The sequence below is a fragment of the Kwoniella shandongensis genome, chromosome 6 (assembly GCF_008629635.2).
Source record: "Kwoniella shandongensis chromosome 6, complete sequence".
Lineage (NCBI taxonomy): Eukaryota > Fungi > Basidiomycota > Tremellomycetes > Tremellales > Cryptococcaceae > Kwoniella > Kwoniella shandongensis.
In genome coordinates, this window is record NC_089292.1 from 260,392 (window position 1) to 273,145 (window position 12,754).

The following is a 12,754-nucleotide window of genomic DNA, read 5'->3' on the forward strand; positions in this document are numbered from 1 at the left end:
TAATCAGCTAGTACTCTAGTGCAGCGATGCGCCATCTCGATCCGACGGAATCTGCACGTGAACCGAAAATACCAATTTCAATTTACGTAAGTTACCTTGAGCTCACCACCGGCGCGCTAAAACGGAGGCCGAGCTTGGACCCCTCATTTACGCGAACTGCTGTTAGAGCTGTTGTTTTGCTTCTTCCTCTCTGTCTGTTATTGACTTGTAGCCTCGGTGACCGACCGTGTCAAAAGGTTGTCTACAAAAGAAGTCAAAACAAAGCTTGACACTTAGCTTCTCATATCCAACACGACACGACTTAGGAGCAACAGTAGGAAGATGTCGAGCAGTGGTACATCAACTGCTCGGGCGTCAGGGGCGTCGAAGCCAGCAAACAGACGACGCAGTTCGAGCGTCACCAAAGCTTTGAAGTGGGTTTCCCCATTCCGTCCCTGCCCCCCTAAGTCATCAACAACGACCGTCGCCAATAGTTGTCTGTAAGTTTGTGATTGTAGCTAATACCGTGCTTCCGACATTGTTTCAACAGCCAAATCCCCCTCAACCAAGTTGAAAATGCGGGGTAAGTCTCCCTCCATCCCGTCGTGTGACATACACCATTTTGCTGATTAGACACGAACCCAATAGATCTCACCCAGCTGCAAAAGGTGCTCATTCCGGTCTTAGCTCCACCTCCGAGGTGCAGCCTCTCTCGGGCAAACCTAGACCTGCGAAGAGAAAGGCAGAGTTGCCTGACATCTATCGGTCGAAAGGGTTCTGGGATGATCTAAAGTCTGGAAGATGGATGCTGGTCCCTGGTGAGCGGTATCGACTTGGTGTCACCTAGTTTGCATTATAAGCTGACCCTATCACAGCTTCCGCGTTCAAGCTCATGATAGTCCCCTTCATCTTGTACGCCAACCACGAGCTCTTGATCCACTTTGGTCTCCTCGCACCTGGAACCTTCAACTTGTGGGCTCATCTCATCCTACCTCAAAACAAGCTGTCAGATGGGAGATACGGTAAATCCTGGTGGGACTTTGTGTTCGTCGCAAACTACATCATCCTCTGGTCTTTGTGAGTTTCTGTCGCTGTTACCTCATGCTGTCGAGCCACGCTTATCTGATCACCGAATCCCAGCATTAGACAGAGCGTAACGATCCACATCCTCCGACCTATGTCCAAATCGCTCGGCATCAGTCGAGGAAAGGTCATGCGATTCACTGAACGTGAGTGAACAAAATGGCGACGAAGCTAATCAAAATAGAGGGATACACTGTTTTCTATATGGCTATGGCAGGATCGTGCGGAGTGGTAAGTCTCCAGCATTTTGGTTTGTTACGAACGCTGACGAGTTTCTGCAGTATGTCATGTACGATCTGCCAACTTGGTGTTCGTACCGCTCTCTCTCTCCTTCCGACTCGATAACCCAATCTGACATTGCACCGCAGGGTTTAAGACGGAATTCTTCTGGCGCAACTATCCTATCCAGGGTATGCCTCTGCGACTCAAGGTGTACTACCTGATGCAGGCAGCCTACTGGGCGCAGCAGACGATTATTCTTGCTGCGAAGATCGAAAAGCCAAGGAAGGACTACAAGGAACTTGTTGCGCATGTAAGCTAAACCGCTTAGTCTGAATGGATTTTGGCTGATCTCATCCCAAAACAGCACATGGTTACCCTTTGGCTTATCGGATGGAGTTATAACGTCTACGTGAGCTGTCACGAGCAAAAATGTCGACATTGCCGCTGACAAGGATGCCGCTTCACAGCTGACCTACATCGGTGTGTGCGTCTTCGTTACCATGGACATCTCGGATGTTTTCCTGGCTGTAAGTGTGATAGCTCGTTGTCAAGCAAATTTCCCAGCTGACAAACTACGCAGCTCGCCAAATGTGTCAACTACGTCTCGGAGGATGCCTCGCCCCCTATCTTTGCGATCTTCGTCGTTGTCTGGACGTGAGCTACAAGTTTATTGTCCCTCAATGATGCTGCAGCTGACATGCGCTCCGCAGCTACTTCCGTCACTATCTCAACTTATGGATTCTTTGGTCCGTGTACTACGAGTTCGAGTTGATCCCGCAAGTCTCCTTGAATTGTTACGAGTCGATGAATGTGCGCTGATCATCGTCATTACAGACCTGAGCACCGAATGTACTTCCGACCCTTGGAGGATGTATGGCTCGCTCCTTGGATGCAGTGGCAGATCTTTGCCCCGATCCTTCTGCTTCAATGTATTAATCTGTTCTGGTACTTCCTCATCTGGCGTATCCTTATTAGGTGAGTGCTTTTGGCGGAGGGATTAACGGTCGAGTTCCACTAACTCGCAATGTACAGGGCTTTGATGAAGAACCCCTTGGCGGACGAGAGGTCCGAAGACGAGGACGAGGATCCTCTTGAGGTTGAGGGTGAAGCGACCACTCTGGAGAAAACCCAGGCGGAGTAGAGGCGGACAGAAGCTGGGGAGCGGTATGGACTAGGTGCTGTGTGCAAAATGGCATATTCAAGTCGAGTGCAGCCGAAGCGAGCTCTGCGAAACGGAGAGGCATGATGGAAGGTGGAGAACGCGGTGATAGCAAACATAAAACACCACAAACCCATATAATACAGCAATTATCAATGCATGAAATTGAACATTACATTTCAATCGTTCCGAAATGATGCATGTTCGGAGAAACGATGACTGTGGTAAGCGGCATTGTGCAGTAAGTGTAACTTTAGGCAGGGCCTGGGCTGGGGCGGGGGATCGAGGGAATCGAGAGGGATGGTGTAATCGGTAATCTGATCACACAGTCACTGGAACTGGAACTGGAATGGTAACTGTATCTGGATGATGAGATTACCCAGAGTGGTAATATAACATGAGATCGATGATGTTACGTACTACAAAGGGAAGGATACGGTGTTGTACGGTGGGAAGATAGGGGATGTCACCCGACTGCTTGGAGTGTATTCTGTCTCGATCAAGCGTCTAGCTAGGCATTGGTCCTGGAATAGTGACTAGTAGTAGTATCACATCATAAGTCAATCATCAGTCATCCCTTTGTACTCTAACTGAATGAACTTATATCAACTATCTATCTGCTCGTCTCCTCTCTTGTGGATAGATAGTCAACTGTACTAGGCTCTTCACAGTTGATAGCAAACATGTTCCCAACAGGATACAGATCAAGACACAGGGGTACGGTCGACGCTGCTCGGGCTTATCAGAAGGAATCGCCACCCGTCCAACCCGAAGATGAGGAGACGAGCTATGGCGTCAAGAGCATGTCAGATTGGGGTGGCTCGGTAATGCTTCCGACGTCAACATCAAGTTCGATGCATGAGCTGGCGGTACCTACGCTGTCGATGCATGAGACTACTACGATCACCGAGGACGAAGGGGTACAAGACCGAGACCGAGAAGACCGGGGTGATGGCGATCCGACACCTGATTTACAGCAAGAAGATCAAGTAGGATTAGGTATCACACCTCCTTTCCAGTCGTATTCCGGTGCGGGTACTAGCGAGGTAGTAGGTCCAAATACCGATTGGACACCCGTGACGGAAAGGACGACGCTACCGTCAGCCAGTCCCGAGGCTGACACTAGCCACGGTCTTGGGCTGGGAGGTCTCGAACATAGGGTGATCCCTCCCAGTCCGGAAGATACGATCCATCCTTTCGAATCTAGTCCGTCTCAACCACACGAGCATCATCATGATAATCACTATCACCATCATGCATCACACAATCAATCGCATGAGATACCGTTCACACCGCCTATGGTCGACTCGCCGTACTTCATCCATCCTTCTTCGGAACCATCCTCTCCGGCAAGTTTCACCTCTATGCCAAGCTACGTCGCTTCCCTCTCTTCGCTCTCTCGAACTTCCTCGGCTTCGGTGTCCGTCTCTTCTCCTCTCCAACATCATCATCGAGGGACTATCGTCGCTTCTTCTTCTGCTTCTCATCATCATGGCGGAGAAGAATTGGTCTTGCCAAGTATGAATCTCCCAGAGGAGAGTCTGAGTCTTCATATGAGTTTGCCAAAGATGTTCACTCACACTCACGCAGAGGGCGAAGGTGAGGGCGTGACAATGGCTCTGGTGGGGAGTAGAGAAGATACGGAGAGAGTCTTGAGAGGTGTCAAGGAAAGAGTCAGGTTGGTAGATCTTGGCAAAGGCGTAGTTGGGGTACTCGACAATGATGGGAAAGTGGACATGAGGATTCTGACGGGTCTGAACCAGGAGCAGGTGAGAAATCATCTCCACCTCCAATTTACCCTTTTACACAACGGCTGACGTATCGGGATTGAATTACACTGCAGGTCCGTAATAAGGTCAGGAACGCATATCACACTCTGAATGGTCTGTTGCACCCCCGTCTCTCCGGTGGAGAGATGGAAAGTGACTTGAGACGCCTTGTACTGGGTTACGCAACGAGGTCAGACTGGATCCACCTTGTCGTCAAGTTGGACTCACAGCATGGTGAGTGTATAGGCCTTCAGGCATCACAGACGCATCGCTCACTGATGACCATCTTGACGGACAGAGCAAGACGATCTCGACGACCTTGTCCCCGTCATCCATCCTGTCTCGGCAGCCTTGAACATCTCCCCTCTTCAGCTGAACCGGTTGTTGGTTGAGCCGGAGCCGACCCCTCAACACAACATGACGGGACCGACACCTCGTCTGTCCGCTGAGACTCAGGGATACTTCGCTCCGAGGGAGTACACCCCTTCGCCTCCTGCCTCTCGTCAAGGTTCGCCCGAGTCGTACTCCGATCCTTCACGACATCAGGACGAGGCGGTCCAAGTCATCTGCTCAACTGTCGATAAACCATCTTCGAACACTGTCCTAGCCTCTGTCGACGCTTTCCTCGCATGGCGAGCACGCGCCACTGACACGATGACACAACACCTACACCTTCAACCTCAATTCGAAGGTTCAAGTGGACAAAAGCGAACACTCGTCACCACTTCTTCTTCCATGACGTCGGCTTCGTCATCATCTTACGGTCCGATGCCGACAGTAGCTCGGGCACAAGGTGGTGGAGAGTGGGAAGCGACTTTATCAAGGAGGATTGCACAGCGTCGCGAGTCGGAAACTCGCGGAGATCGATCTAGTGGGAATAATGGTGTCTCCGGGAGAGGCAAGAGGAGGAGATCATTCGGTGAGAGAGGTGGTAAAGAAGCGATGTCGTCATCGACGAAATATCATCATCATCATCAACCTCTTTCACCTTCTCATCCTCATCCTCGGAAAGAACGATCAGGAAGCTCGAGAGATTGTCTACCTCCTCTCTTTCCTACTTCATCTGGATCCGGAAACAATGTTAGTTCAGTAGGCTTAGGGCTAGGAGGTCTGATAGAGAAGACTTTCGGGAAGAGTGTACAGCAGTGGAGAAAGAATTGGAAGGGCGTAGCGGTGGCTTGTGCCGTTGTGGTCGTTGTAGGTTGGGGATGCTGGGTGGGCAGTAGGAGAGTGTAGAAGGCATGTGTATTCACACTGTGGCAAGTGATCGAGTTGTGTGTTTTTTTTGTTCTCAGAATGCTTTTTAGTTGTACCCGTTTTGTCTGTTTGTTTATTCCTGTTGTCAAGATATCTTATCGAGAATTGAAACCCTGCTTGCTTGTTTGTCTTACTATGTCTTTCCCACTTTGTGATAGTACGTCCCATAGTGATCCGTATTGGTATTCGTTGTATGTCCTAGTCAAATTCAAGTTGTGCAGTATGAATGGATGCGGTTTGTTTCGTCACTGCGTCATGATGCTGCGTGTCACACGTCGAAACTCGTACTTTTCGAACCCTTATACACAGGTCTCCTCAAAGGAAGAAAACGGATCGACCATGCATTGTACACCACACGGTCACCCAAATCAGATCTAACCTAATGCTAATCCACTCTACTTTGACCTCTTGTAAACTTTTGCCAAGAAAGATTTGAACACTTCCTTTTTCAATCCCGTCTTCTCCTCGTTGACAGACTCGATCAACCCGTTGATCTTCTCGTAACTCTCCTTCTCGTACGCTTCGAATCGTTCGGGGATGGAGATGGGAGCGGCGGAGAAGATGTCCTTGACTCGAGATTCGGCAATAGAATCTTTTTGTCCGTAGTTGTCCTGCGAGCACGTCCATCAGTGATCACTCTAGCTGGCAAGCGAGCGAACACTGCTGCAACGATATGACAGAGGTTTCACTCACATCGAGAATCTTGCGTTGCTCAGGAGTAGCGTATTTCAAAGCAGTGTTGACGTTCCAAGAACATTTGTTGTCCTACATTCGCGGCAGCACGTCAGCTCGTACTGTATCGAGTACATCTTTACTCGAGGGGAAGGATTCACGCACAAGGATATCAGTTCCGATCTTGCCAATGTGCTCGGGCTTGCCATAACAATCGAGGTAATCGTCCTGGACCTGGAAGTATTCTCCCAAGGGGATCAAGATGGACAAAGCGAGGTCGTAAGCTTCCTTGTCGTCGATGCCGTGCTGCACGGGGAGGTTGTGACAGGTCAGCGCTCTATCATAGAAGCATGATGTTTTACTTCGAGTGCACTCACCACACGCATGGCAAGGGCGACGGGGAGGTAGAAAGAGTAGAACGCAGTCTTGTAGACGACGATGAGGTGGTGCCTGCGAGGTTGAATGATGAGTTCTGAGTTAAGCGAGCACGAGGCACTACGGCCAGTGCAGGGTGTAACTCACTTCTCGAGGGAGAACTTGTTCAAGTCAACATGATCCTCGGGAGCAGTGATGAGGTCGACCAATTGACCCAACTCGGTTTGGAAGGTGGTCTATAGACAACGAAAGTGGAAATCGGCTCGAGTCAGCGGTGTCCCACTTGAGAAAAATTCAGAGAGTTTTGGTGAGAAGGCTGTAACACGCCGCACTCACCTCGAGGAAGAGCTCGAGCAAGTCAACATAGTACTTTTCGCTTCTGAAATGTTTCTTGAGCAAGTGGTAGATGGCAGCTTCGAGCATGAACGCGTCGTTGATGGCGATGTTCCCGACGTTGGGCTGTGCGTAGGCGGAAATCGTAATTCAGCTTCGTGTCGAGATGAGTACTGGGTCCACTTACCATCTTGTACCAACAGGGTTGACCTCGTCGAGTCACGCTCTGGTCCATAATATCGTCCGCAACCAGGAAGTACGCTTGGAGCTGAGCATGGCCAGAACAGGAGAATCAGCATGGGCTTTTCTGTCCATTGCGTCGGTATTGAGGCAACGGGAGAGTACATCGAAGTCAATGCTGGGACGGGCCCACTTACCAACTCGACACACCATCCGAGGATAGCAGCCTTGACGTACTCTTCCTCCTCGAGGGGTCTACCCTTGAGGATCTCGACGGTGTCGACGACCGACATACCTCGGTTGAGCTTGCCTAGGCGTGGAGGAGATTGTCAGCTTGTTTACCCTTCGCTAAATGGCACGGAGGTATGGCAGCTCACCTCCAGGAGTGTTGTGGTAGAGGACCTGTACAATTATGCAATCGTTAGCACGTATTCACCAATCAATATAATTGCTTGTTCGCGAGCTGTCTCCAAATTCTATTCACGTCCACGCCCAAGCTCCCCTGCTCATCGTCCAAGCTGTGAGTCTGCCGTTCTAACGCCAAAGCTACCAAGGCAAAACCACCTCTCGCCCTGATTCTTCCACACCTGCGACTCTACTACTCGCTCCTGTCCTTCGAACCCACCCACCCACCCGCCCGACCGTTCGTTCGCGTCCGAAACTTGCTCACTCACCTTCTCATACCATTCCACCGCATCTTTCGGCATCCCTTCCCCTTTCACATACTCCAACAACTCTTTAGCAATCTGATCGAAAACATTCTCGAACTTAGCTCGTCGAGCTGCTTTTTCGTCTGCAGGTGTAGTCGAGTCAAGCTTTTGACGTTTGTAAGAGTGTCCGTCAACCTCGGGGTTGAGAGTGGATGAGGAGGTAGATTCGGCAGTCGTCATTTTGTCTTGTTTTTGACTTTAGCTTTTACAGAAGAAGTGAAGAAAGAAGGAGAAGAAGGAAATGATATTTCACAACAATCAAAGAGAAACACACAACCAACCAACCAACCCCAAACTCGTTCGAGAGTTCTCTCGTTATCCAATTCCACGTGGTAGCCGCGACTCAACGCGCCTTTCTTCTCAACACCGCACTCACAGTTTCAAGCTACTGTATGGATATCATCGTACGATTTGCTGTACATTATGATAATTGATACTATATGGTCCATGCATGTTGTGATAGGTACTATTCCTATCAGAGAGCAAAGAAACAATGATGAAACGAGACGTGTATAATGTATGTGTATGTGTGTTGAGAGCGCGCAGTCTACCTAAATATGCAAAGAACAGTGTCCATCGAGAAGTGTCCGTGAATTGGAAAAACAGTCTGTCTACAAACGATCTGAGAAGGAAAAGATTATAAAGCTACAGGGTCGGATTTACAGGAATGTGATGATTAGCCGCAATGGCTAGTACTGTTTTATTTTGGTCTGGCATTAGACCTCCTCGCGCTCGCTTCGCTTATGCCATCCTCGACCCCTTCCTAACACCTCCTACAGACTGATACATCGGTTGAGGGTGAGGCAACACCCCAAACATCATCGGTGTTCTACTTCCTTGCGCCTGCGCATAGGAAGGATGAGCGTACATCTGCATCGACGGATGAGTATGTCCATGTGGGTGATGAGCGAAGTGATGCGCATTCGGATGAAGGCTGGGAACAGTTGTGGATACTGCTTTTTGCTCGTAGAAGGATCGGTATCTACCTCTGTGTTCGACAGGGCCCGATCTCGATCTCATCGTGTCAGGGCGAGCTGGGGAGGGGGAAAGGCGTTGAGCGTGATCTGTTACCCTCCTTCGATGTGAATCTCGTGGTGAAGCTTGCGAGACATGAACGCTAGGTGGTCGAACGAGTTCCGGATTGCTGCTAAGCAAGAGGTTGCCACCTGAAGACGCTCGTCGATGGTGCTTGCTAGGACTTGCACTGGAAACATTGTTCAGCTCCATGAGACTCAACCTTCTCGAAGTCTCTTTCGCTAGGATCTGCTCTGCCATAGCTCGCTTCTCCATCTCTCCAAGTCTATTCTGCTCCCGCCTCTCCCTTGCACGGACCACCTCCTCCATCGCATATTGCTGCTGCAATCCCTTCCATCTCGCTTCGACGTGTTTGGACGACCGTCTGTTGTCTCGATCCGGCTGAGATTTGGATCGAGTGTGAGACGATTGTGGTAGGGCGGAGCTGGAAGGAGTGGCTTGAGGTTGGAAGTTGAGAGAACGCTTTCGGACGACGTGAGCAAGAGGTTCATCGTCATCGCTCTCGTCGGCAGATTCGTCTTCGGAGCTGGAGCTACTCCTGCTTGAAGTACGGGTAGCCTTCCGGAACGATGATAGCGGTCGCTCTTTGGTGGGAGAAGACAGAGGTGAAGCTGAAGGAGTCGACTTCGGTGAGACCTCGACGGACGCCGCATTCGCAGTAAGCGAAATCATGGCTGCTTCAGGACCTTGCACAGGACTATCCAATACCTCGACGGTTGCTACGTCCACGGTCTCCACCTCGATCGCCTTGATAACCTCTGCGAAGCCGTCCGCTGACTCTCCGATGGACGTTCGAATATCAGGCCAGGCAGTTGACGGTTCGTCCATGGACGACAACGCCCAGATGTAAGGAGAGAAATCGAGATCCCAGACACCGTAACCAGGTCGAGCCATGCTGATGGGTGAGAAGGTCTCATTTGGGTAGAAAACGATATTTCGCTCTTCGAACGGAGGTCGATTGATAAAATCGGATACGCCGCGTGGTCGAGGCACAATACTTCGTTTCGACAGCTTCCTTTGCTTCAGAATTCCATCTGGTTGTTGTCCCTGATCAAGCTTGACCATGACCGTTCGAATGGCAATACCAAGCCAGAGACCACCTTCAGCCGGAGTGAGATCACCGTCAACCCCTTGATAGGCGTTGACGCTTTTTGGGAATACTCGTTGACCAGACTGGATCGAGAAGGCGACTTCGTCCGGGAGACGACTGTGTTGACGAACGAGAGACAAAGCGAGGGGATGGGGAGAAGGATTTCTGAGTTGAGTCATCTTGCGGATGGATACTCGACGAAGTTGCTCAGTGGCCCATGTGTGTTGTCGAGCGATCTGAGCAGAAGGAAGGACTGGGGAAGTGCGAGAAGGGGGAGTGACGATTGACGGGGAAGGAGTAAGAATGACTTGAGGTAAAGGACCAGACAGAAGGTCCGGACTACTTGAATTGGGTGTGGAAGAAGCTGAGCCATCGGAGGGTGTGTTTGAGCCGTAGCTTTCAGCCGTTTTGGTCACCTTCTTGCCACCGAGCCATCCTCTCCATGTCTTCCCCTTGTTCTTCTTCTCGCCAGCTTCTTGCAAAGCGTTGGCTAGCTTCGACCCAGTAATGGCGATCTCGATGGGTACACCTTCGTTGGGAGTCTTCACTCCCTCACTACTGCTAGTCGAGCTCGCCGAGCTGAGAGTGCTGTAATTCGAGTTGGACCTCGATGACATCGGGGTGGTCGGGTCGAAATTCTCGGGAGAACGTGACAACGTCGGTGCCAGGAGTTCAGGTTGGAATGTGGGCATCGGAGGAGCGTCGCTCGTCTTGGCGCCAGACTTGCGCCCCAAGGTGAAAACTTTCCTTAGACTCTTCTTACTAGACTTGGGAGTCTTCGGTGGTTTTGAGATCTCCGCTCTGAAAGTAGCAACGACCTTTTCTTCTTCCTCCAATGACAAGCGGGGCATTGATCCAACGCTGTTGCTCCTCTTCCTTTCTATCGGCTGAGGAAGGTCTTCAACTTCGACTGTTGGGATCGGAACGGCGCTGACTGGCGGTTGAGAGAGAGGTGAGGGTCGACGAATCACACTTAGAGAACGCTGCTTTCGAACTTGCTTCGATCCAGAGGGTGTCGATGATTCTTCGTCGCTATTGGAGGCTGAATTAGGGGAACTGTCCGGCACAGGATCGACGTAGGACCAGAGCGAGTCTCCAGGGTGGAGCAGGTACGCATTGAGACCGTATGGATCCCGAGATCTCGTGGAGCCGGGGAAGGTGGGGAAGGGGGAGTACGAAGTTGTGTCGAGGATAGCGACCGATCGAGGAACATCGGGAACGTAGAGGGATGTGGGGCGGGCGAAGGCGGGAATAGCGATGGGTGTCTCGACGTCGGCGGACATGTTGAACGTACTAAGAGGAGTCAGTCGAAATAAATTTAGAAGTTCAGTGCTGCTCACCTTTACGAGTAGTTTTGAGTGTTGGAGCTAAGACTGAGAACCTTGTTCGCCTTTGAAGTCGATAGGTTGTGCTTATCAGGCGTGGTATGACAAACGGATGTCGAAGAGAGAAAGGATGAAGAGACCGCGATGGGTGTTTGATCGAATATACTGAATCACAAAGTTAAAAAGTCAGCGTCCTGCGCGAAGAACGGAAGAGATCGGCAAGCGGTGTGAGGATCTCTGCATGAAACTGCGCAGCAGAAGCGGAGAGGGGCAAGCGGGGTTGTAGCGGAATGGGGTGGCGGGACAAAGGAGGTTCTTTGAAGATGACGGATGGGTTGAGCAAAGGACAATGGAGTCGCGGAGGTAGAAAGTTGGAGGATGAAGGAGGCGAAGCAGATATGCTTTGACCTTTTCTATTTGACGACAACGGTAGGATGGGAAGTACTCACCAGTCACCCGTTGACTCGACGATGGTAGCACTCGCACTACTCGTACTATCCTTTGCTTTCCTCTGTTTTCATTCCCGGATTGTGATAAAGGAAGGAAGAGTGGGAGACAGACAGGAAGTGGCGAAAGGCTGATCGATCTTGTCGAAGGTTAAAGTATACAAGAGAGAGAGGTCTGTCGGAAAGGTTAAGAGATCGATGAACGAGGATATATCGTCGTCAGATCTGAACCTGTGCATGACAACAGGATCGAGGGGTAATTAGCCTCTCTGGTTCCATATGTGGTATTGTAAATTCTGAATCCATCACCCTGGTCTAATCTAGACGGGTCATTGCGCGGACTTTGGATCTGGTTGAAACACAACGTCACACCGAGACAGATGTGGGTTGGTAGGCAAGGGAGATAGGTCACAAGGAGAAGGGGCAGGATGATACGGGTGAGATATCAAAGAGAAGTGGCTAGATGTGTTTCGGCCAAAGAGGGGATAGCACGAGATTTGATGACCGACCGGCAAATGACTCACACTTAGACTTTCGTTCTCTTGTCACAGCTATGTGACAGGGTAAAGAGAGAAGAAGGCGGTACTGGTAGCGTGGTAACGTGTCGCTTGGATGCGAGTTTGTGATTGACTGATTATAAAGAGCGTTAAAGATATACTGTTATATGTTGTTTGTTGATAGACTAGGGTTGTTGTATGCTAGATGTGTAGATGCCGCAGAAGCTTGGCAGTGCGGGAAGATACAGTTTTGCTTCGATATTATTACTAACTGGTGGGTGGAATGATGTGAAGAAGCCGGTGAGTCACTTCCGGATTTTGATGTCTGTCGGAAATGGTCGTTCGATGTACGACCTAACGTTGTTGTTGTTGCTGGGAAAAGGAAGGAATGCAGTGATTGATGGGACAGTTGGACGATTAGGTGGTATAGGATAATGTGGCTGATGTGTAGCAAAGAAATGGTTTTGTGAAGGAATTCAATGCAATTCCGCTTCGTCCTCCGCAGTGGCTGTGACCTTGATTCGACAACGCTCGGTTCTCGGTGCGCGCGCTAAGCTGTGTTCGTTTGATGATTCGGATCGAATTCGAGACTTGTTGAATGCACAAACCTAGTAGATGGGGA

At 50.3% G+C, this 12,754-nt stretch overlaps 4 protein-coding genes across 4 annotated transcripts; 2 read left to right on the forward strand and 2 right to left on the reverse strand.

Moving 5' to 3' along the window:
• Positions 1-321: 321 nt before the first annotated feature.
• CI109_103421 (uncharacterized protein) lies at positions 322-2,425 on the forward strand (the record flags this gene model as incomplete). The annotated part of the gene is made up of 14 exons (XM_065967293.1): positions 322-413; positions 530-562; positions 628-797; positions 855-1,056; positions 1,120-1,208; positions 1,280-1,293; positions 1,344-1,371; positions 1,431-1,594; positions 1,649-1,693; positions 1,752-1,811; positions 1,865-1,938; positions 1,995-2,060; positions 2,119-2,259; positions 2,317-2,425. 14 exons carry the CDS (start codon positions 322-324, stop codon positions 2,423-2,425), a joined length of 1,287 nt encoding a protein of 428 aa, XP_065823365.1.
• A 701-nt stretch (positions 2,426-3,126) lies between these two features.
• On the forward strand, positions 3,127-5,448 carry CI109_103422 (uncharacterized protein; the record flags this gene model as incomplete). Its single annotated transcript, XM_032005649.1, has 3 exons — positions 3,127-4,212; positions 4,287-4,446; positions 4,511-5,448. The coding sequence occupies 3 exons, from the start codon at positions 3,127-3,129 to the stop codon at positions 5,446-5,448; spliced, it is 2,184 nt and encodes a 727-aa protein (XP_031860138.1).
• A 416-nt stretch (positions 5,449-5,864) lies between these two features.
• Positions 5,865-7,919, reverse strand: CI109_103423 (uncharacterized protein; the record flags this gene model as incomplete). The annotated part of the gene is made up of 10 exons (XM_032005650.1): positions 5,865-6,080; positions 6,163-6,234; positions 6,307-6,447; positions 6,519-6,591; positions 6,664-6,752; positions 6,853-6,975; positions 7,037-7,117; positions 7,227-7,339; positions 7,407-7,431; positions 7,704-7,919. The coding sequence occupies 10 exons, from the start codon at positions 7,917-7,919 to the stop codon at positions 5,865-5,867; spliced, it is 1,149 nt and encodes a 382-aa protein (XP_031860139.1).
• Positions 7,920-8,480: 561 nt separating this feature from the next.
• Positions 8,481-11,147, reverse strand: CI109_103424 (uncharacterized protein; the record flags this gene model as incomplete). The annotated part of the gene is made up of 1 exon (XM_032005651.1): positions 8,481-11,147. One exon carries the CDS (start codon positions 11,145-11,147, stop codon positions 8,481-8,483), a length of 2,667 nt encoding a protein of 888 aa, XP_031860140.1.
• Between the last annotated feature and the right edge of the window lie 1,607 nt (positions 11,148-12,754).